The sequence below is a fragment of the Helianthus annuus genome, chromosome 11 (genome assembly GCF_002127325.2).
Source record: "Helianthus annuus cultivar XRQ/B chromosome 11, HanXRQr2.0-SUNRISE, whole genome shotgun sequence".
Lineage (NCBI taxonomy): Eukaryota > Viridiplantae > Streptophyta > Magnoliopsida > Asterales > Asteraceae > Helianthus > Helianthus annuus.
The window spans coordinates 146,087,468-146,111,701 of record NC_035443.2 but is presented as its reverse complement, the minus strand read 5'-3'; the positions used below and the strand labels follow the sequence as shown (position 1 = coordinate 146,111,701).

Below are 24,234 nucleotides of genomic sequence, written 5' to 3'. Positions count from 1 at the left end.
ACGTCCTATTACCCGGGTTCTTTTATTCTAATGTTTTTAACACCTTTAACTCTTTTACATAGGTTTACTAATATTTCGCACCTTTTTTTTACTTGATTCGCGCTTACTTACTTTAGCAAGAGTCACCCCCTTTTTTTTTAAATTTTCTTTGACTTGTTCGTGTGAAAATTTCATCACTTATAATGTCAAATTTCAATCTTTGTTCGACCCGTTCAACTTTAAATAGTTGAGCGTAATTCATCAAAATTTCTATTTGCCGTTATCTTATCGTCCTTAGGTCATGACCCAAAACCCGTGTCTTTTGACTTTCCATGCGCGTTCCTGTTTCTCAGTCTACGCATGTGTTTAAATCCTTACCCACCAACCGGGTGTTTTACCGAAGTCGTTATTATTGCAACCCTTACGGTATGCATTATGACTTCGTTTCGCTTTTATATTCCTACTTTGTTCTCAAATTTGGTGTTTTACAAAATCGACCCGTTAAGAGTCTTATTTGCATTCTTCGGGTTCGAGTGTAAGTACACTACCTCCCAATGCATATCTTGATCATTTTACATGTTTATATTCTTCGGGTTCGAGTGTAAGTACACCCCCTCCTAATACATGTCTACATCATTTTACATATTTGCATTTTCCGGGTTCGAGTGTAAGTACACCCCCTCCCAATATGTATTCTGATCATCTTACGTGTTTCTTTGTCCCTTCACTCGGGCTCATTATCTTAATGTAATACGCTTCCGTCACTCGGCTGTGCGTTTACATTATTATCAAATATTTTGCTCACTTGATTCTTTTGGGTACTGTCACGACCCCCGACCCCATCTAGCCGGAATCGGTGCCGTGAGCAGTCCAGTGGTACCGGTGATTATTTTAAAAACATTGCAGCGGAAATTTCATCAGGACCGTGAGTTAGGAAAATATCAGAGTTTAGAAACACCGGATTTTTATTGAAATAGATGGAATAAATTCCATGTTTTACAAAGGTAGCTTTTAATGAAAACAATATTTCTTAAGTTGATTTAATTAATAAAATAAGCCACTTCTTGAAGTCTTTTAGTGCCGGATCCAATCCTTACTCCAATCTACTGTAATTACCTGAAACGCGTTTTAAAAAGGTTTTGTCAGCGGGAAATACTGAGTGAGTTCATTCATTTTACTGAAAATGACACATTTGTTATAATTCACAGTATTAAGAGTTTTTACATATGTTTATTATCAACCAACATTTCAAGAATAAGTATTTGTCACAGACCAGCTCTGTGACTGTGGTCATATCACCATTGGCTGTCCCAATGAGTGACGTATATCACTTACTTTTAGGCTCGCCCACCTAATGTGATTAAAACAATAGTAATACTGTGCACAATACCCCACATACCGGCTGTAATTTGGTGATTACATAAACTTAATCACTGTAATTATAACTTTGAAAAATGATTTGGAGTGTTGTAAAACAGTTAATAAAAAGAGAATGACTCACAATTCAGCATGCAGGATTGAATTAACAAACTTCTTGATTCTACTTCTTTTGATAATTTATTATTCTGGATCTTCTGATGATTTAATAGTTTGTTTGATTGTAAGGGTGTAGTTGGGAGTGTTTTTGGTGGTTTAACAGAATAGAATACGTATTGGTGTAAAACCCAAATCAAACCTTAACGGTAGTCATGAGATTCGAACCTTAACGAATTTCACAAAAACCGGGTTAATGATCAATACAGCAGTTACGATAATTTCCCGAGATCAAATTCTCACAATGAATGACCAAGTGCAATACTTCAACTCATTTATCAAAATGACAAACGACAAAGTATAGTACTTCAACTCATTATCGAATTATCGACAACGACAAAGTACAATGCTTCAACTCATTTATCGGATTACCGACAAACGACAAAGCATAACCCAATGTGGGCGGCACTTAGGCATTCCTTGGATATATTGATCACTCGGAAAATGAATCGTAATAGCGATTGAGTGATTATTGGTTAGAACACCAACGTATAGAGAGAAGAAGAAGAGAAATGAGCAAAGAAAAATGAATCCTAAGCTTCTTATTTATAGCAAGCAAGCAGGCAGCTCAATTCCTTTTCTGTTCGATGTGGGATTCAAGTGACGTGCTTGCTAGCTAGTTTGACGTGCTAGCTAGCTAGCTTAGTTATTTTATTTCAGCTGCTTAACTCGTTTTTCTTGTATAACTTTTAAAATATAACGTTTTATAAAACGACGAATATGTCTTTAGAACGAGCATATTTTTATCTACGTTTTAACCTAAGTTTCATTAAAAACGGAGTAAGGAAAAAAAATAATATATTTAATTATTAATTTTAAACGTTCTTATACGACCTCATATATATCTATTTTTAATAGACCTTACTTAGCTTAATTAATCTTGTTAGCTTAATTAATATTGATTAACTGATTAATTAATCATACTAAACTTAATTAGGGTTTCCTTATTGCATAATTATCATACTAAATATTAATTTTTTGTGAGGGTTGTTACATCCTCCCCACCTTAATAAAAATCTCGTCCTCGAGATTTGAACTATGATATTTTCTTGGGGTTATGTTTCTTCTTTTAGTTAAGAGGAATAATGTAGCGTGGAATGGAATCAAAAGATATTTTGAGGGGTATGAGCATTTTTAAAAATAAAAATGATTTATAGAAACAATTGGATTTAATATCCGAAATGAACTTACTTTGATCAATTTGAGGGAGATTCTGAATTGATAAATATCTATTTGTGAATGGAAATATGGAAAATAATTTGTTAATGATTATCCAAAAATCAATATCGTTTACTTAAATGGTAATAGAATTTAGTGTATCGTAATCTGAGTATATAATTGCACCAAGAATATGACAAATCAAACGAATGACTTATGAATAGGATTTAACACAGGCTACAGCTCTATTCGGATGCTACAAAGTGTTTGTAAGAATTCAATGATGATCGAACAAATTCACCGTTGTTCGAAATCGAGAGTTTCAAGGAAGCGAATTTGGATATTTCAGAAGATGAAATGTTTAAACGAATGAGATGAAATGGTATAGTTTTCAAGGTGATTGGGTTCAAGCCAAAAGATATATGATCTATAGATTCTTAAAATGAATGTGAAGAACTTTTTGGAATTAGTAAAATTCTTTGTCAGAAGAAAACTTACCTTGATTGGTACCTAAGGAAGACTTAGAATTGACGGGTTCAAAAGCATGAAAAATGATTTGTCAACCAGTAAATTATGATATGAGAAATTCTATGTGTTGAGATGAGTTAATTGCAAAGATACACCAAAGGACAATAGAGTTAGTGTATTAGAGTTCCAAATTGTTTTAAATGGTGAAATAATGTGATAGTACAATATTAGTGACTATATGCTATGTCGTAGAGATGAAAATATAATAAAAAAAATAAGTTGTTTTGACATGACTAATCATTATATTATATTTGTAAAGTCAATGTAATATATATTATTTGTTTCGCATTTTTATTATATGTAAATGGTTATTACTTTCAAATAAATATTATTTTAGTATTTATTATACTATGTAAAATAACTTATATTTATTATGTAATATAGATTACAAAATACTGTAGTGAAGTTATTACATTTACAAAATATTTTAGTATTATGATTTTGTAAAAGAATCACTATTATTTATAACTTTTAAATGAAAGTTGTGAATAAAAGGGGTAAAAGTATTTGTAAAATATTTTATATAACACTGGGTCAATTCTATGTGATTACTTATTTTTATTTTGAAACCATATAGCGCTGTAAAATGTAGTTACAAATGTTGTGGTGACTATTCTTTATGTATTACAATGTTCTTCTAACCCAATGTAGTCGCTGACTACTATATTATTCTTATATGGTTATTTTCTTGCTAGAGTGTTATAGTACATAGTTATCACAAAATATGTGATACATAATTATTTGTATAATTTTATTCGTCCCTCTAATTCTGGTATAAAAATATGTCTTCTCTTTTTAGTACAAAGTAAAATAATTTTATATATAATTAAAATTTACTAAATAAGTATGATGACTTAATTAACTAGTCATTATCACGGCGGATATTGGTTAGTGCTGCCTTGTTTAAGCATAGGTGGCCAGTCCATGCCTAACTAAGGCTAGACTATTCAATACCTGTCCTTGACAATAATCCTAGTATCTGAAAATAATAATACCAATAATATTACTAATAATAAAATTGATATTAATTGTCAATAATAAATGCATAAACTTAGATGAGAATATACTTTAAACAAAATTTTATACGTAAAAATATAATTTCTTTACCTTAATGGTTTTAACAAAATTTTAATTACAGAAATACTATATTGTAAGTTTCTATATATATTCAATTAAGTTTATATAATGTTTTTCGATTAATGATGATAAGGTAAGAAATATCACGAAAGGCTCGATTGGTTGTAAGGACTACGGAATTTAGGACATGAAATGGTGGATCATTATTTTAGCGCATAGTTGTGTTAAGATTGCTTTTATAAAATAAATTAACAAAGCGGATTCAATATAGATAACTAAATAATTAAATCCTAGATTAGCGCAATCTTCATTTTTTTTTTTTTTTGTAAAAATGTCGTTACAAAGTGCTCGTGATCAAAGAGATGATTTGATGAATTCGAAGACTAAACAAGCATGTTATGGTTTAAGAGAATTGAAGTGCTTGTTAGGACTATTTTGAATATGATGGTTTCAATCTATCATATGGGACTTTGAATTGAGTACGTATTGCGAGCAAGTTAACTGGGTTTGGATAAAACGAGTTTTAATAAGAAAGTTCAAACATGATCACAAAGAAACCATGTATCCCTTTCAAAAGAAAATCGAGTTTTTCAATAAATTCATTGAAAAGAGTCATTGCTTTGTAAAAACACGGTTTACAATGCAAAGATCAAGTATAGCGGAACGATATTTGAACTTTTGATAAAACAAATTGAAAGGATGCCTTCCTAGGGTCTTATAACTCAAATGAACCACATGCAACAAATAGTGCATGTGTATCGTGTGGATTTACCAAGAAACGAAATGGATCAATATTTGCTATTATGAAAGAAATCTTCATGATATGACGATTATTAGAGGAAGTAGAAATGCGAAAGTCAACTTTTTATATGTAAAAGTCAGAATTTCAACGAAAAGAAATATAAAAACTTTAGCTGGAATTTCGTGTTAAGTGACATTACCAGGAAATGTTGAATAAAATAAAATAGGGAATTTGCAAAGGTATATGACTCCTTTTGTAGTGATGATAATTATGACTCTGATTATACTGTGCACCGATAATTGTGAAATCTTGTTACAACGTACCTCAGCGAGATTTATGTCGGTTGTAGGATCATATGGCAAAGTGCTTCTTTTTGGATTAGTAGTTTTCTACTAACAGAATTAGTATTGGTGTCATCGTGCCTAATTTATATTTTCCAAAGGTCTTTGTATGTGATATACTTTGACCTTTGTGGATGTATAATTTAAGGTTCATGTGTTTTCTTGTGTATTAGCACAATTTTACTTGCGTTCATAATTTATGGCGTTAATAATTTATGGTAACGTATTGGTAATTCTTATATTTTTGATGGTGTCCCAACTTAATGGGTTTCCATTTATTATTGTTGCTCGAGTTACGAGGTAGATGATTAAACAAAATAATGTTTGATATCGATATAGAGATTCTTATTATTGACACATATACTTGTGCTTTATTCTTAATTATCAATTGTTATGGCTTTTGAAATTTCTTATAGATACACATATCTATATAATCATATATTTCACATGCTGTAATATACATATCCTTTATAAGGTTAATGTATTTAACAGATTCTTTATTTTCAAAAACAAGTCTGATATTAGGCCATGATACTTATTTAGGGAAATCTTGTCACTTGTTTGACATTTTATATACCCCATCTTACCCGGTTCGCGCCGGAGAGGTAATCTCAGTATATCCGGACAAGCTGGAGAGTCTGCTACTCTATACCCAGTTTTGCCGGAGAAAATTTTCTATTTCCCATAAATAGTATCTTTTCAAATTTTTTTTTTTAAAGTGTCTCTTTTATTAGGACTTTTATCCAGAATCAAGAAAATTTGTATTCCCATAACATATCTTATTCTAGACCACATAATATCAATAAACAAGAATAAATAGCAATTAAATGCTATTGCCTGCTAGTCGTTATTCTTACGAAATACCAATTATACTTATTTATACTTATATAAGAAATTTTATCTTGAAATTTATATTAGGACAAAATTCTTATGTTCGGGTCTAAATATCATTTAGAGTGTTACCAGCTAATATTAAGTTTCTAAATTTCCTTTTAAGCTTAGGTATTATTATAATACCTATTTGCGTAAACAAGTGGCTTAGCTTATACTAAGGCATCTTTTCTTATGTGCAAGTCTAAATGCTATCAGATGTGCTACCAGTTAAGTTAATAGCAATCTCCTAACTCTTTTATTTAAGCTTAAGTATTGTTATCACAACACTTTATAGGCTTAAAGTAGTGGCTTAGCTCTGATACCACCTTCTGTCACGACCCCCGACCCCATCTAGCCGGAATCGGTGCCGTGAGCAGTCCAGTGGTACCGGTGATTATTTTAAAAACATTGCAGCGGAAATTTCATCAGGACCGTGAGTTAGGAAAATATCAGAGTTTAGAAACACCGGATTTTTATTGAAATAGATGGAATAAATTCCATGTTTTACAAAGGTAGCTTTTAATGAAAACAATATTTCTTAAGTTGATTTAATTAATAAAATAAGCCACTTCTTGAAGTCTTTTAGTGCCGGATCCAATCCTTACTCCAATCTACTGTAATTACCTGAAACGCGTTTTAAAAAGGTTTTGTCAGCGGGAAATACTGAGTGAGTTCATTCATTTTACTGAAAATGACACATTTGTTATAATTCACAGTATTAAGAGTTTTTACATATGTTTATTATCAACCAACATTTCAAGAATAGGTATTTGTCACAGACCAGCTCTGTGACTGTGGTCATATCACTATTGGCTGTCCCAATGAGTGACGTATATCACTTACTTTTAGGCTCGCCCACCTAATGTGATTAAAACAATAGTAATACTGTGCACAATACCCCACATACCGGCTGTAATTTGGTGATTACATAAACTTAATCACTGTAATTATAACTTTGAAAAATGATTTGGAGTGTTGTAAAACAGTTAATAAAAAGAGAATGACTCACAATTCAGCATGCAGGATTGAATTAACAAACTTCTTGATTCTACTTCTTTTGATAATTTATTATTCTGGATCTTCTGATGATTTAATAGTTTGTTTGATTGTAAGGGTGTAGTTGGGAGTGTTTTTGGTGGTTTAACAGAATAGAATACGTATTGGTGTAAAACCCAAATCAAACCTTAACGGTAGTCATGAGATTCGAACCTTAACGAATTTCACAAAAACCGGGTTAATGATCAATACAGCAGTTACGATAATTTCCCGAGATCAAATTCTCACAATGAATGACCAAGTGCAATACTTCAACTCATTTATCAAAATGACAAACGACAAAGTATAGTACTTCAACTCATTATCGAATTATCGACAACGACAAAGTACAATGCTTCAACTCATTTATCGGATTACCGACAAACGACAAAGCATAACCCAATGTGGGCGGCACTTAGGCATTCCTTGGATATATTGATCACTCGGAAAATGAATCGTAATAGCGATTGAGTGATTATTGGTTAGAACACCAACGTATAGAGAGAAGAAGAAGAGAAATGGGCAAAGAAAAATGAATCCTAAGCTTCTTATTTATAGCAAGCAAGCAGGCAGCTCAATTCCTTTTCTCTGGGATTCAAGTGACGTGCTTGCTAGCTAGCTTGACGTGCTAGCTAGCTAGCTTAGTTATTTTATTTCAGCTGCTTAACTCGTTTTTCTTGTATAACTTTTAAAATATAACGTTTTATAAAACGACGAATATGTCTTTAGAACGAGCATATTTTTATCTACGTTTTAACCTAAGTTTCATTAAAAACGGAGTAAGGAAAAAAAATAATATATTTTATTATTAATTTTAAACGTTCTTATACGACCTCATATATATCTATTTTTAATAGACCTTACTTAGCTTAATTAATCTTGTTAGCTTAATTAATATTGATTAACTGATTAATTAATCATACTAAACTTAATTAGGGTTTCCTTATTGCATAATTATCATACTAAATATTAATTTTTTGTGAGGGTTGTTACAGGTACTTTTTAATTTGTCCCATTTACCCCGTCCTTACTACATCAGATATAATGTGTCCGCTATAAGAAACTCATGGTATCATATGCCACTACTTACTTGGCCAGAGTAAGCGATTAACACATGACATACACGACCTTTTTATAGTTTTCACATCACACCCCATGTAAGTAACACCTCTATTTAGCTTTCTTGGAGATAATATCCTGGATAGGTATTCTATTCAGGTTTCCCAAGTTTCTAATTTACATATGCGACAATCATTCTTTACATGTTTGTTGCACATTGCTAATTGCGCGATTATATTTAAAAGCACGCACCTGATAATGCTTGCCCCGACGGGCGTTTCTTGCCATTAACCTTGTTCGCGGTCTTTACGCGATTTAGTCCTTAGCGAGCATGTTCCTCTCGTCATGCCTCGGACTGTTCCTCTATCACATCTTTAATTTGTTTAACCTTTGTCATCTTTAAACACAAGTGTCCTTCAATCAAGACATTCACAAAAGTTAGTAATATCAACTTTACTAAATGCCCGTACCATAATACAAGACTTTTCTACTATACGTGTCAACACGTGTAACTTTGTCAACTACATTTATCGCTTAATTGAGGTAACGTGTATCACACGATAACCCCATGTGTTGTTTACAACACTTTAGCATGCTAAACTATTAGCATAGATGTACTTACCGGATTTGCGATCAAGCCTCGAACCGAACACCAATCTTTGTCAAGAGCATAAGGTTTAAGTCCAAGCATGGTTTTCCCCACCATACTTGAATCTCTTAAACCAGGGCTCTGATACCAACTTGTAACACCCGTTCTTATAAATCAAGGTTTAACGTATATTTAGCGAAATAATCATGTAATTAATGATTACATATACATCGGAAATACGGGTTGTTAAAAACTTTTACAATTTAAGTGATATACATAATGTGATTTAATTCGCCGTTTAGAATAACGACAAAACAACGTTGCGGAAGCTTTGTTTAACGTGTGTTCGGTTCTTGCTCGATGCTTGATCTTCATCCGGGACTCTCGACATTCACCTGTGATCAAAACCAACTTAAAGGTCAGTTTTGATAATTAAATAACTAATACAACAAGGAAATTAGGAAAATCCAACATTTATATCTTGATCCCAACACAATAACTCATTTCTGGCCTCCACCGTAACTTACGGTGACACCGTAAGTTACGGTGGCCCCTGTGTTAACATTTCCCTACCGTACATCAGTAGGCTAGCACCGTAACCAATTAAGCTCCACCGTAACTTACGGTGGCACCGTAAGTTACGGTGGCACCGTAAGTTACGGTGGCACCGTAAGTTACGGTGGCACCGTAAGTGTCACACCCCAACCAATGGCGGAAACATCGGGATGAGACGAAGTGTGAAGATTGCTAGAGACATCATAACGCTATTTGTGACAATATTTAGAAAATCCAAATTTCATTTCATTTCATAACTTCAAATAGTCAACATTACAAGAAATTCAAATACAACAAGTTTAACATAACAACATGATAACATAACAAAATTTGATACAACATATTAAACCCTAACGTCTATATGTGTATCTAGGCATCAACGCTACTTCTTTTCTTAGCATCATCCTCGTCAACCTGTAACATGTTTAAAATAATTCAATGCAAAAGCAAAGGCGAGTATACAAGTTTGGTACGTACATAGCATAAGATAAAAATGTGAACAATCCCTCATAGCAAGCATGCGATTCAAGATAAACATTAAATATGGCATGTGTCTAACATATCAAACCAAGAAAACGCAACTTGCCCATGACATAACCAAAGTTTCAGTAGAGGCGGGTCGTTAATCCTATAGCGCTACATATGTCAAGGTTTGGCTCGTACGAAGTTAATGATAAGTTCAACACATAAGAATCACCCAAATTTAAAGTATCAAGCCATCACATATACAAGCATTGTTATAGGAATGTTCGTGTGTTTAGACAAAAGTTCATGTGTAAGTTTCAATAGGTAAACATGTTACACCCCAAAAGTGGTAAAAGTAAAAGGGGAAAAGTACGAGTATACTCACAAAGTTTGCATATGTTTTCCGATTATCCAATTGTTGACGAGTAGAGATTTAGAGTCCGAATGTATAAGGGTTAAAGTTCAAGTATGTTTAGAGTCGAGATTCGGTGTTTAAAACAACGTAAAAATAAGATATGAGAATAACATGGAAAATAATCATTTAGTACATATGATGCTTGTTCTTGACACTAGGAAACTCGAAGGAGTTTAGATGTTTTCATGGAACAAGGTTCCATTAGAATCGTGACAAGTTATCATAGTCTAGGATGACGTAATCTAGTACCCCGACATATGAACACTAGTTCATCATCAAAGATTCGATTATTCGAATAATATATTTAGGTTATATAATATATGTCCAATAGTTCAAGCATGAGGTAGAAGATTAAAATCTTCATTTTGGTACCTCTAAATGTCATAGAAGTCATGTAGGAGGTAGGAAGATCAAGTCTTCCATTTAGGCACATCTATGTGTTCACCACTACACTTGATGTAAAAAAAAAAACAACCAAGGAGGGTCATGAACATACAATAAAGAATAAGAAATATACACACTAACTAAGAGAAATCATCAAATCATGTGAGGATTGTATGTTTGGACAACCCAAGTTGTTCCATAATCACTCATGTATCAAAGACAAAGTTTGACATGACTTGTGGGTTAAAACCCTAAACAAAACACCAAGTTTATGAGGTTTAATCCTCTGATTTTAAATGTCTCAACCTTGTTTTTAAGCTTAACCAACCATGGGATAAGTTGTAAGCATTAGGACATAGGTATGAGATGTGTTGGACACAAGTTGCATAGGTTTAAACAAGTTTTTGATGAACATAAAAACAAACAGAAAGTTTATGGACTATTTCGGGGCATTTCCAGGTCTGATTTCTCCAAGGAGAAGTCTAGGAATCGAACCCCATGATTATACAAGCAAGTAGGAAAAAGAATCGAGTGAATCGGATAAGAATTGAGTGAGTTATGCTCATTTTCGTGAAGGGGTGTCAATCTACTCGAACCCTTGCTTTCAGCTACGGTTTGGTGGATGTTTTGTGAGTTTTTAGGGTTGCAAAAGTGGTAGGGAGGCTGGTTATAAGTGGTATTTATAGGGGGAAGGATTAGGGTTTCAATGGGTTGGGCTTTGGAAGTGTTTAGAAGGGGTTACACCTTGAAACTAGCCCACAAAACCCAACTATATGGGCTGAATTTTGCTGAATTGGGGCTGCCATATTTCTTTATTTTTTATTTTTTTAAAACATTATAATGAGTAATTTTGTTAGTTAAGTTGTGTAATAATGTGCAACAATGTTTCCCCTAACTTGTAACAAGGTGAAATATGAAATAAAACATGATTTAACTAGGTAAAAAGTGTAATGTACAAGTTTTATTTACGAAGCAAGTTCCGTATTTTACAACGATTACAATGAAAGAATGGTTATAAGAACACAAGATTTCCAAAGTTAGAATTTCACGTAAGGTTTCTAAATGTAGGAAGTTTGAAAACACAGGGCGTTACAGTCTCCCCTCCTTTAGGAAATTTCGTCCCGAAATTTATTCAAGAGGAAGGCTTGAAAGAGTTTTTGGCATAAAGGTGATCATTAAGAATTGAAACTTGGGAAGTTTGAAAGTTATGAAAAGTACCAAATTTTGGAGAACATCAAGGTAGATTTGCAAGGGGAAGTTTTTAAGGATAGTATAAAAAAAATCATACTTTCGTAAAACCTGTTTATTGAGAGGAACGAAAAGGTTTGTTACTTTAAATAAAGCAATAGAGAGATACTAAGTATAGTTACACAAGAATCAAGAATAGGGAGGCTATTTTATAGGTAATGAGGTAAGTTAGGACTCAAATGTTTAAACAAGCTGGATTGCGAACGAGTTTTGTATAAAATAATACGAGTATAGAATGAACGAATGGCTCTTAAAGAGTACAAGTATGTGAATAGCATAAGTGTTGGATAGATGAACGTAGTGTGTTAAGGATGAAGTCTCGTCATGAATAATCGGATATAATGCGTTTGTGAGTTGCGTGAAGTTGTATTAGGTCCAAAAGGTCTGCAACACACTGAATTTCTCATGGCACGTTTTACGAAAGTTTGGTAACATGGTGAAAACACTTATATATAGGAAGTACCAGCGGCGTATCCACCATGTTTTAACCACATTACGTCCGTTTCGTTACTCGGGGTCATGTTACGTTCCGTGTCTTACCATACACAGTAGTACACTCTATGGTTCTCATACGCCTATCACTATAATCCCGTGTGCACCCGCGATTATACTGATCGTCGCATGATCCACATAGCTTGTACTAGTTATGTATGAATCAAGGTATACATGAATTTGAAAATAAGAATGTGTACGTAGAAGAATGTCGTATGTAAGCATGTTTATGTTTAAGCATGTATGGGACCCACGTAAGCGAATCCCTCGGATTACGCTCGCGTATAGGTACGAATGTACGAATCATGAGTAAGGATGAAAGTATGAGCATAAGTTTAAGTATGAATACGCATGTATGTATGAGCATAAACATAAAACGTGTAAGTAGTATGTGTACAAGTAGAAGCGCAAAACGTATAAGTAGTATGCGTATAAGTAGAAGCATAAAACGTATGAACATAGGTGTAGGTATGAAAAATAAATATTGCGTATATAGTGTTTGTTGGGACACCACGGATCTAAGTGTATAAAGCATTCAAAAGGTCGAGTATGTAATACGAATGATATAAATGATGTTATCGCGAGGTATCGACCAAAATGTGTACGATGATATGCATGTATAGTTGTTTAAACGAAACATTGAGTTTATTGAATCAAATTTAGATTGAGCTTGGTTTAAAAGGGTAGAATATAGTTTGCATATGTAAGAGTATATAAAGTACTTATTGGTCATGCATATCGCATTTCGTAATGAATGGAAATGCTACCTTTGTTTTAAAAGAGTTTACGAGATCCGAAGATGGTCGGTCCCCATGGAGTCTTCTTGCCCACGTGTTTTGAAAAATAGGTGTAGGAAAAAGGTAAGTTCGTTTCATCTAACAAGAAATTTTGGAGTTTTTTGTGAATACGTTGATCCTTGGAAAAGGGATTTATCAAAGGTCTTAGTGTTCATTTTAAAGGGTTTAGACAAATGGTTCGTTGATGTTGGAAATATTCTTTGGTAAAACGATCTCATAATATCTATAAGATCCTATAGGTAATTGAGAAAGGTTGGTTTGGTTTCAATTTAGAATGGAAGTCTCTAGTATGACGATATAATGTGAGCAAGTTTTAGTGATTAAGTCGAATACGAAGTTCATGGGCAAGAGTTTCATTGGGCCGATTAAATTGATAGGTAGCATTTCGTAAGGTTTTGAAGTTTGAGTAATAAAACGTTTTAAGACATGATTATGAATTTCGCGTATATGAGTTGAGTGAAAATAGATTGTAGAATAAAAAGTACGTTTGATAAAACAATGTATTTCGAAATCTGTATGAGTGGGTATTTTTAAATAACATTAAACAATTTGGGTATAAAGTATGATCGAGTTTGCATAATAAGATGTTTCGAAAGAGAAGTTTTGGTAACGGTCACCTAAGTTAGGGAAACACCCCTAACTCGTTGGTGAGGTCGTTTTGAGGAAAAGGGAGTGGAGCTAATCGTCAAGATAAGGAAGTCACTCCCATCTCGATGATATTTCTCCACTTGTCGTTACAAGGAAAACGAATTTAAATTATATGAAATCATGCATATGTATAAATGTATGGAAAAGGTTCAATATGTTGTGTGTGTGAAAAGAGAAATCGAAAGTAAACTCGAGTTTGAAAGATTGCATCGTATAAATAAATAATAGAAACACATGTTTGACCAAAGTTTGGAGTGTTCCAAACGGAACTTTGACTAACCAAAGTGGTCGAAAAGTCTTTTGAATTTGAGGAGCATGCTTTGGCCTAATAGGTAAAATACTCTCGCCGACAAGTCGGTTAACGGTATTTACCCTTCCGGTTACTACATGTCCCAAATCAATCGAAATTTCGAGACTTGGCGGGATTTATGAAAAAATCAAGGAGTGGAACTAGTCGACAAGGTGCGGGTTTCACCCCTATCTTGACGATTTCGTATCCTAAGTGTGGTTGGTACTCGTCGGGTCAAAATTTAAATTTCGATATGTTGACGAGGGTCCACTAGAATTTGAAATTTGAGATTTGCCATTTAGATGTGGATTTCACTCCTAGCTCAATGGCGATATCTCGTGTAAAAAGAAGAATAGATAGATTGAGAGTCGTTCACTAAATTGTGGGTTTCACGCCTATTTTGGTGAATTCGTCTCATTTGTACAATATGAGTGTTGTCGGATTTAGGATAATCGAGTAAAATGCATGAGGGAAGTGTGTGTTGAAGGAAATACACAAGCAAGTATAAACACATAAGAAAGCATATCAAGAATGGTACTTAAATAATGAAATGATAAAACAAGTGTTAACACATAATAGAACAAGCTTTAATGCGTACGAATAACATGTCAAATATTACACATGAGTAACATACATGTTTAAAAGAGCATAAATATGTAACAAATAAGGTATCATGTAGTAGTCCAAGCAAAGCATACGAATAAGGCTCTAAAACTATAGACTAGGTGAAAGCATTCCTACTTTTCCTAATTCCCTATAGTTATGGCTCTGATACCAATCTGTCACACCCCAACCAATGGCGGAAACATCGGGATGAGACGAAGTGTGAAGATTGCTAGAGACATCATAACGCTATTTGTGACAATATTTAGAAAATCCAAATTTCATTTCATAACTTCAAATAGTCAACATTACAAGAAATTCAAATACAACAAGTTTAACATAACAACATGATAACATAACAAAATTTGATACAACATATTAAACCCTAACGTCTATATGTGTATCTAGGCATCAACGCTACTTCTTTTCTTAGCATCATCCTCATCAACCTGTAACATGTTTAAAATAATTCAATGCAAAAGCAAAGGCGAGTATACAAGTTTGGTACGTACATAGCATAAGATAAAAATGTGAACAATCCCTCATAGCAAGCATGCGATTCAAGATAAACATTAAATATGGCATGTGTCTAACATATCAAACCAAGAAAACGCAACTTGCTCATGACATAACCAAAGTTTCAGTAGAGGCGGGTCGTTAATCCTATAGCGCTACATATGTCAAGGTTTGGCTCGTACGAAGTTAATGATAAGTTCAACACATAAGAATCACCCAAATTTAAAGTATCAAGCCATCACATATACAAGCATTGTTATAGGAATGTTCGTGTGTTTAGACAAAAGTTCATGTGTAAGTTTCAATAGGTAAACATGTTACACCCCAAAAGTGGTAAAAGTAAAAGGGGAAAAGTACGAGTATACTCACAAAGTTTGCATATGTTTTCCGATTATCCAATTGTTGACGAGTAGAGATTTAGAGTCCGAATGTATAAGGGTTAAAGTTCAAGTATGTTTAGAGTCGAGATTCGGTGTTTAAAACAACGTAAAAATAAGATATGAGAATAACATGGAAAATAATCATTTAGTACATATGATGCTTGTTCTTGACACTAGGAAACTCGAAGGAGTTTAGATGTTTTCATGGAACAAGGTTCCATTAGAATCGTGACAAGTTATCATAGTCTAGGATGACGTAATCTAGTACCCCGACATATGAACACTAGTTCATCATCAAAGATTCGATTATTCGAATAATATATTTAGGTTATATAATATATGTCCAATAGTTCAAGCATGAGGTAGAAGATTAAAATCTTCATTTTGGTACCTCTAAATGTCATAGAAGTCATGTAGGAGGTAGGAAGATCAAGTCTTCCATTTAGGCACATCTATGTGTTCACCACTACACTTGATGTAAAAAAAAACAACCAAGGAGGGTCATGAACATACAATAAAGAATAAGAAATATACACACTAACTAAGAGAAATCATCAAATCATGTGAGGATTGTATGTTTGGACAACCCAAGTTGTTCCATAATCACTCATGTATCAAAGACAAAGTTTGACATGACTTGTGGGTTAAAACCCTAAACAAAACACCAAGTTTATGAGGTTTAATCCTCTGATTTTAAATGTCTCAACCTTGTTTTTAAGCTTAACCAACCATGGGATAAGTTGTAAGCATTAGGACATAGGTATGAGATGTGTTGGACACAAGTTGCATAGGTTTAAACAAGTTTTTGATGAACATAAAAACAAACAGAAAGTTTATGGACTATTTCGGGGCATTTCCAGGTCTGATTTCTCCAAGGAGAAGTCTAGGAATCGAACCCCATGATTATACAAGCAAGTAGGAAAAAGAATCGAGTGAATCGGATAAGAATTGAGTGAGTTATGCTCATTTTCGTGAAGGGGTGTCAATCTACTCGAACCCTTGCTTTCAGCTACGGTTTGGTGGATGTTTTGTGAGTTTTTTAGGGTTGCAAAAGTGGTAGGGAGGCTGGTTATAAGTGGTATTTATAGGGGGAAGGATTAGGGTTTCAATGGGTTGGGCTTTGGAAGTGTTTAGAAGGGGTTACACCTTGAAACCAGCCCACAAAACCCAACTATATGGGCTGAATTTTGCTGAATTGGGGCTGCCATATTTCTTTATTTTTTTATTTTTTTAAAACATTATAATGAGTAATTTTTTTAGTTAAGTTGTGTAATAATGTGCAACAATGTTTCCCCTAACTTGTAACAAGGTGAAATATGAAATAAAACATGATTTAACTAGGTAAAAAGTGTAATGTACAAGTTTTATTTACGAAGCAAGTTCCGTATTTTACAACGATTACAATGAAAGAATGGTTATAAGAACACAAGATTTCCAAAGTTAGAATTTCACGTAAGGTTTCTAAATGTAGGAAGTTTGAAAACGCAGGGCGTTACAGTAAGTTACGGTGGCACCTGCATCCAACATTTCCATTTTTTGCCGCTATTTGACACAAAACTTTCGTATCTTTCAATCCGCTTGTCCGTATTACGCGATTCTTTCTCCTACGCACTCGTAATTTAATTCTCCATCGAATGGAGTTAAAATCTAACATCTCACTTCACGAAATTTTATACTTCAAGCTCTCGGCTTGAAGTCCAATTACGACACTTTTGACCCGTTCACGGTTTCCTCTAACAAACTCGTTCGTGGCCTTTGTTTCTTTTGTAAACATTTTATTATGGTTATTTCCTATTGTACAAGGTTCAATTTACGGGTTACTACACATTTTTAACCCGTTTCGCTATTACTTCTATTTTGACCCGTTAAGGGTATTTATGCACTAAGATCCCATATCATCCCTTTTATACTTATCATAAGAATTTAATCTATCAAATCACTTATTTCCAACAACCTTTAAAGGTCGTTTGCCCGATTTACCCATCAAGGGTATTTTAGTCGACTTTAGCCCCTCATTTACGACGAAGGGCATTTGCTACTAATTTGACCCAAAAAAAATATATGTTTAACCACAATCTTATTTATACATACCTGGCTCGAGTCAACCTAATGACCCGTTTCGACTCCTTGCTTTTATTATCGATATTCTTATGGTGACGCAATTACCCAAATTACTATTCGCCCCTGAAAACAAATGACTTGACAACCACATTAGTTGATATTGTCAAATGGCGTTATTCCCACCATTTGACCCGTTCGACCTATATAACCCAACATTTTCATATGTAACAAAACATGGGTTTTTAATTAGCAATCACATATCCGACCCATTTCGGATTTTCTCACTAGATCCCTTTCTTTCTAAAGTCAATTTCTTATATATATATATATATATATATATATATATATATATATTATTTTTTTTAAACCCATTCGGCTCACGCTATGGGTGTCCTTTGAAACTTATTTTACTTTAGTCGATACTTGACTAAATTCCCATTTTTACCCATTTTCCATTACTAGTTACGCTATAAGGTAACTTTAAGAAAAACTCACTAATTCTTAACCAATTCGTGACTAATTTACCATTTTGCCTTTTTCACCATTTATCATGGTTTAAAACATTTTTTTTGTTGGTTCCGACTCATTTCGTTTTAGGTCGGAACCCATGATTCAAACCAAATCCTTTATTGTATTCATCGTTATGAAATAAACATATATACTACAAGTGGGTGTAAGTTTTACTTACCTCGCATCCGAAGTACGCTTTTCCTTCTTATTTGCTTCGTTTGACCCGCTTCCTTTCCAAGCCTTCACCTAGCTTGTCAAGCGTCAAACTATCATCATAATTTGTAAGAAGGTTAGTTTAGTCATTATTACATACGACTTTTCCATCTTACGAACTCTATGTCGGAACTACTATTCGACTTCAACATTGATTTGTTTGACTTTCGATAGTCAATTAACTTCAATCATATTACCCGCACAATAAGTTCAATCAATCATCACGTTTAGAACTCTTTTAATCACATTTTGCATAATAGCCAAAACATCACAATTAGGTGTTTTAACTACAAAAATTCTAGTTTCGAGCCTTCTTTGAGGCATTTCAACAAACACTTTAAGGGCAGAATTTTACATGTTTATTTATCAAGTCTCTAGCTTATGTCTTAGCCCTATTTTCACATAAATCAACCATCTTACAAAGTTGTTAACTTCTATAACTTCTGAAATCACTTCAAAATTGTCAAATTATACTAGATTGACACTCTATTTCCTAGTGTTCATCAAATTACACATAACCCACTAATCACCTACAATGGTGTTCATAGGTTTCACTAAAATTTCACATTATTTCAACTTGTATTTGTCTAGGGTTTGTCCCTAGACACTATATGGTTCCTAATTCATCATAAAACAAACATGCAACCATGAATTTCAGATTTTCCCAATTACATGAGAAATTCAAGTTGAGGGTTTTCATGAAATTTTACATACCTTGTAATCCTTTTGTGATGAGGATCAATAATCTACACTTTAATTTCGATTTCGACTTGGATTGAGCCTTCAATTTGCAAGTTTAGTGAGTTTTTAGGGTTTGATAGTGGGGAGTCGCCCCTGCTCTTCTTCTGTACGACCAACACCTTCAAAATGGTGTTTTGGTTTTAAATTTTATTAAAATTAATATTATAGTTTCAATTCTTACAACTTAGGCCCTTCCATTTTGCACAACTTATAATCTAGTTGCATTTTAACCCTATTCATGCTTTAACACAAGACAACCAACTAACTAGGTTATTTATTTCCAAGTCAGTTTAGTGGGTTCGGGAATTCATAACCCGTTCTACTTTAAGTCTCGTTAAAAGAGCCTTTTATCTATCTTGTTTTTCTTGAAAACTCTGATTCACTTTAAATAAATATTAGGATTATTCAATTTATTCCTAATATTTGCCAATTTACTTTTACCACTAACGGTACTTTCCCCGTCTTTAGTATTAACGGGGTTTAATTTCTAAACCTGTTTTCGGGGTGTTACACGAATGACCATTACCCTTATCAAAAAACCCCCACCAGCAAAGAACTACGTCCACGCGGACGCATCCTTCGAATCTAATCGGTCAAAGCATAAGAAGAAGCCTTACCTTGTGTATGAAAGCGGACGTACATAGCGATTCGGCTGGCACCGCATCATATGGACATTTTCGTCACGACGAGGGAGCTGGGCAACAGCAACAGTCACCACAGACGGCGATGCGGCTTGGCACCGCATCCCGCATATGTCTTGGTCAAAGCATGGAGCGCGGGAACATCAAAGGTTACCGTAGGCAGCGATGCGACCCGCACGGCATCCTGCCCACTAGGCAAGTGGGACTGACAACACAGAGCAAGTGGCACCACTAGCAGCCGCCTGTCAGGCCATACGTAAGCAACGGACTGACACTGCAGTAGGACGTGGCTTCACCTCCACAACCGACAAGCCTGACACACCTGCAAAGGGGTAGCACGTCGTCAGTTCGTCCCTTCAGCTCCTCCGTCACTCCTCGACTATAAATACCAACCCCAAACCAGGTTTGAGGTATCTCTTCACAACTCACTCACTACTACTACTATCACACTTTGCTTCCTAAGCAAATTACTGATTCTCACGCCGGAGAGTGGTAACAAGGAGCACCCCCCCACCCCATCCTCCTTGTTACGAGTCACGGCTTGTTTCCTTGTGCAGGAGATCAACCGGCGGACGATCCAGCCAGCGATCCTCGAGAGGAAGGGATTAACCCTTCTTGACGAGACCAGTGTGTTAACCCTGCCCGGTTAACCATTGTTTCATCACCGGACTTACCTTTAAACGCCGAATCCTAGTCGGAAGATATCATCACGGAATCTAACCGGAGCTCATCTGGGATCTAACCAGATTCATCATCATCTTACGTAACTTCACCGGATTTTGGTTGGAGTTCTAGAATAACCCTATATAACTTCACTCATTAGAATCGAGATTGATTTAAATGATTAAGGGACATGCAATAGAATCGAGGCTTACCGGAATATTGTCGGGAGCCAGATCAGAAAATGCCTCGCCGGAATACCAAGCCGTCAAACCGCAGCCGTCATTCCTCTGTCAAAACCCTAACACTTCCACCGTTGTACATCAATCCAAATCGTTACCACCACTGGAGTCGTCATCTTCAGACGAGTAGTTTCACATGGTGTTGATAAATCTCCTCTTCAACCACCACTACTGTCATCTACCCTCGTCATCTTTGTCATCGGAATATGAAGTTCGGTCGGAGAAGGTGGCCGGTAACACTTCTCTCTCTTTGAATCTTTTAGAGAGAGAAAGAAGAGAAAATGGTGATAGAACAGATGTTGGTGGTTTTGCTTTGGTGGTGGGTTTTGACAGTGTGAAGATTGATTCTGGTATTTACACGTAGCAACAGAACATACGTGGCAAAACCTAGAAACAATTTACAACTCACTAAACAGATGTACTACAAAGAGTTGCATAAAAAACAAATTATGCAGCATGTACAAACACCCAATGCCAAAACTTGATGCTAATTAATAATATTATATATAAAATATCTATGGCTTTTAGCAGAGACATTTTTTTATTTTCATATAAATTAGTTATCCTTGATTCCTTGTACTTAATTTCCGTCAACTATTTTTATTTTTTATCCAAAGAGTAGAAGCTAAGGATTCTAGATTTTATTCAATATCTTACCTTTTATTTATACTTGTTCTGATTCATGAAAAAGATTAAGGGGCTGTTTGGTAGCCTTTTAATGGTCATTAAGATGCTACCTCTTAATGGAACCATTAAGAATTTTACAAATGAGAAGGTAAAAGAATGTGACATGTGATGATTTACCATTCAGAGGTTACCTCTTAACCATTCAGACTTGAGGTTACCCTTATTCATTCAGAGGTTTTAAACCATTAAGAGCTACCATCTGAATGGTCATTAAGAGGCTACCAAACAACCCCTAAATCTATAACAAATTCGTACAAAATAAAGTTTCTAACATGATAGTAATATAAAATATAATGATTTTAAACTTTTATACTTAATTATATTTGAATTAAAATAAAAATATTTGGTTTTAACTTTTAATACATATTTTCAAGAAATGAATTCACTACACCACATCCAACAAGTGGACCCATGTCACACCCCCAACCAATCAAATAGCTAGGATAGATTCCCACATGAGCTAAACCCACACAACTCTTAAACCCCCGGTCTGAACCGGACATCAACCATATTTTTCAAACCACAAACTATATGTGGCTCATGATGCTTCTTCATCTTCAAACCAAAGGTTCTCATATTTACACCAAACCCACAAACACACAATAAACCCATTCTCATCACCAATCTTGCTTCACATTCATTATTATGGCAGCATCATCGGTTACCGCAACAGGGTTTGCATCTTCCTTTCATGGAAGTTGGGGGACATCCATAGTTGGTGAAGAGTATGGAACCTTGGTGGCTAAGACCACACCCAACGTGGTTCGGGTCGGGAGGCCGTTGAGGTCCGGACCGATGATGGGAAATGTTAATGAAGGGAAAGGGATCTTCGCGCCTTTGGTTGTTGTCACGCGTAATATCGTTGGGAAGAAGCGGTTTAATCAGATTAGAGGGAAAGCGATTGCGTTGCACTCGCAGGTATCATACACATGTCTTTAACACTAGTGTTTTTCGTAACATATCAATTGAAATGATTGAAATTTGTGGGTTTTTCTTTGGTTCATATGGCGAAACCGGAGGGTCAAGAGGGTCCACAAACCCTCAAAACACCGCAATTTGCATAATAATGAGTATCCTTTAAGGAAAATCGTTAGTTAAATACTCTAAATTGTTAGTCTGCTGAGAAGAAAACATGATTTTTTATCAAGAAAAACTCATTTAAGAAAATAGTTTTACACATGTAATAAAAAATCATTTAAAAATAGTTTTACACGCCTACCTTTTTTAGGAAAAAATAAGGTTTTCAAGGTTAGTTAGACACTCTGAATTGTCGACTGTAAGAAGAAAACATGAATTTTTACGAAGAAAATCTTAAAAAATATACATGATTTTTAGGAGGAAAATGTGAACTTGCTTACATGTAAAAAAATAGTTTTTTTTAAGTAACGTTAGTTAACCTATGAATTGCCATCCATTGAGAAGAAAACATGATTTTTTTTAAATATAAACATAACTTTTTATTTATATTGAGAAAAAATTAGTGCCTACTTTGAAAGGGAAATCTGAGTTTTCTTACTATATGGTAAAAATCTATGGACCGAAAGGTTTCTAATTCCGTCACTATTTATATACATGTATGTGCAAGACCTTTCGAGTCCATTACTTGTAAGCGGGTGATTCGAAATGCGTTTTGAAACTGTCATGTGACATAAAATGAAATGAGATTATTTAAAGATCTACATGTAAAATGACCCCTAAAAACCACATTATCATAATGAGTGTCACTATATCCATACACTAGGATCTAATATTTGCTACTTGAAAAGGCCATCAAACTTTTAAGAAAACAATGCGAAACACATCCTAAGAATCTTGATTTTAACCTTATGAATGATTTGAACTTGTTTCTAGGTAATAACAGAGTTCTGCAAATCGATAGGGGCGGATGCAAAACAAAGACAAGGGTTGATTCGATTGGCAAAGAAGAATGGCGAAAAACTTGGATTCCTAGCTTAACTAGTAGTGCAATTTGCAGACAAAAGATTGTAAGTTTGATGAGAAAGTTGAATTTTACCTCCATAGTGTGTATGTATGAACATTGGTGACCATCAAACATATATATCAAATTCACTTCATATCTTTTAGGTTTTACATATTGAATGCCACACTAGAAACTTAATATCTACCAAGTAGTATCGCTCAAGCGCGAATGTTGAATGTGCCTATCTATTATTTAAATCAAGCGTTAGAAATACCGAATTTAATGGAACAATGACATGTACTATAAGAACGTCTTCAATATCAAGCATTTTTAGGAATGAGTGACAAAACGGTCAGGTTGTGTAACGTGTCGAAATGGGTTCAGGGTAAAACAAAAAGGTGAGTGTCAAAACAGGTTGGGTCAAAGCGGGTTCCCCCACTATGTGGTAGAATTGGGGCGGGCCACTATGTGGGCGGTAAACTTAGTGTACACTTCTAAACATTTTAAGCCATTTGCAATTATATTTTCGACCTAAAACATTATAATGGAAACGCAAATGATCTTAAAACCAAAACGCTGTTCTGTATACTTATAAACTCCGAAATATTTAAAAGCTACATTATGATGGAGTCTTTAAAAGGAACAGACAAAAATTCATTAATAGTCAAGCCCAAAATACATAAAAAGATATGATGGATGGATGTATGCAGCTCAAAATAAATGTTGGAACTTGGAAGGCTTTTGCAGCCCACTACTTATGCCTAAAAGTCTGGTCAAGCTAAAAAATTACTACATGCCCAAAACTTAACACCGGTCTAGCCCAAAAAGGAATCTAAGTATCTAACCAACCAA

General features: G+C 34.5%; 1 protein-coding gene and 1 long non-coding RNA gene across 2 annotated transcripts; one reads left to right on the top strand and one right to left on the bottom strand.

Moving 5' to 3' along the window:
* Positions 1 to 9,067: 9,067 nt before the first annotated feature.
* On the bottom strand, positions 9,068 to 18,551 carry LOC110887195. Its single transcript, XR_002563134.2, has 2 exons — positions 18,456 to 18,551; positions 9,068 to 9,309 (listed from the first exon to the last, which is right to left on the bottom strand). It is a non-coding gene; the product is annotated as an uncharacterized LOC110887195 (long non-coding RNA).
* A 3,423-nt stretch (positions 18,552 to 21,974) lies between these two features.
* LOC110890748 (protein PROTON GRADIENT REGULATION 5, chloroplastic) lies at positions 21,975 to 23,552 on the top strand. The gene is made up of 2 exons (XM_022138376.2): positions 21,975 to 22,379; positions 23,313 to 23,552. The coding sequence occupies exons 1-2, from the start codon at positions 22,107 to 22,109 to the stop codon at positions 23,415 to 23,417; spliced, it is 378 nt and encodes a 125-aa protein (XP_021994068.1). The 5' UTR covers positions 21,975 to 22,106; the 3' UTR covers positions 23,418 to 23,552.
* The last annotated feature ends 682 nt before the right edge of the window (positions 23,553 to 24,234 follow it).

What these genes read in the sequence shown, in the direction of transcription:
- LOC110890748 (XM_022138376.2), top strand. Translation starts at nt 22,107, where the DNA reads ATGGCAGCATCATCGGTTACCGCAACAGGGTTTGCATCTTCCTTTCAT. An exon ending in CGATTGCGTTGCACTCGCAG is followed by an intron (nt 22,380 to 23,312) that starts GTATCATACACA and finishes ACTTGTTTCTAG; the next exon opens with GTAATAACAGAGTTCTGCAA.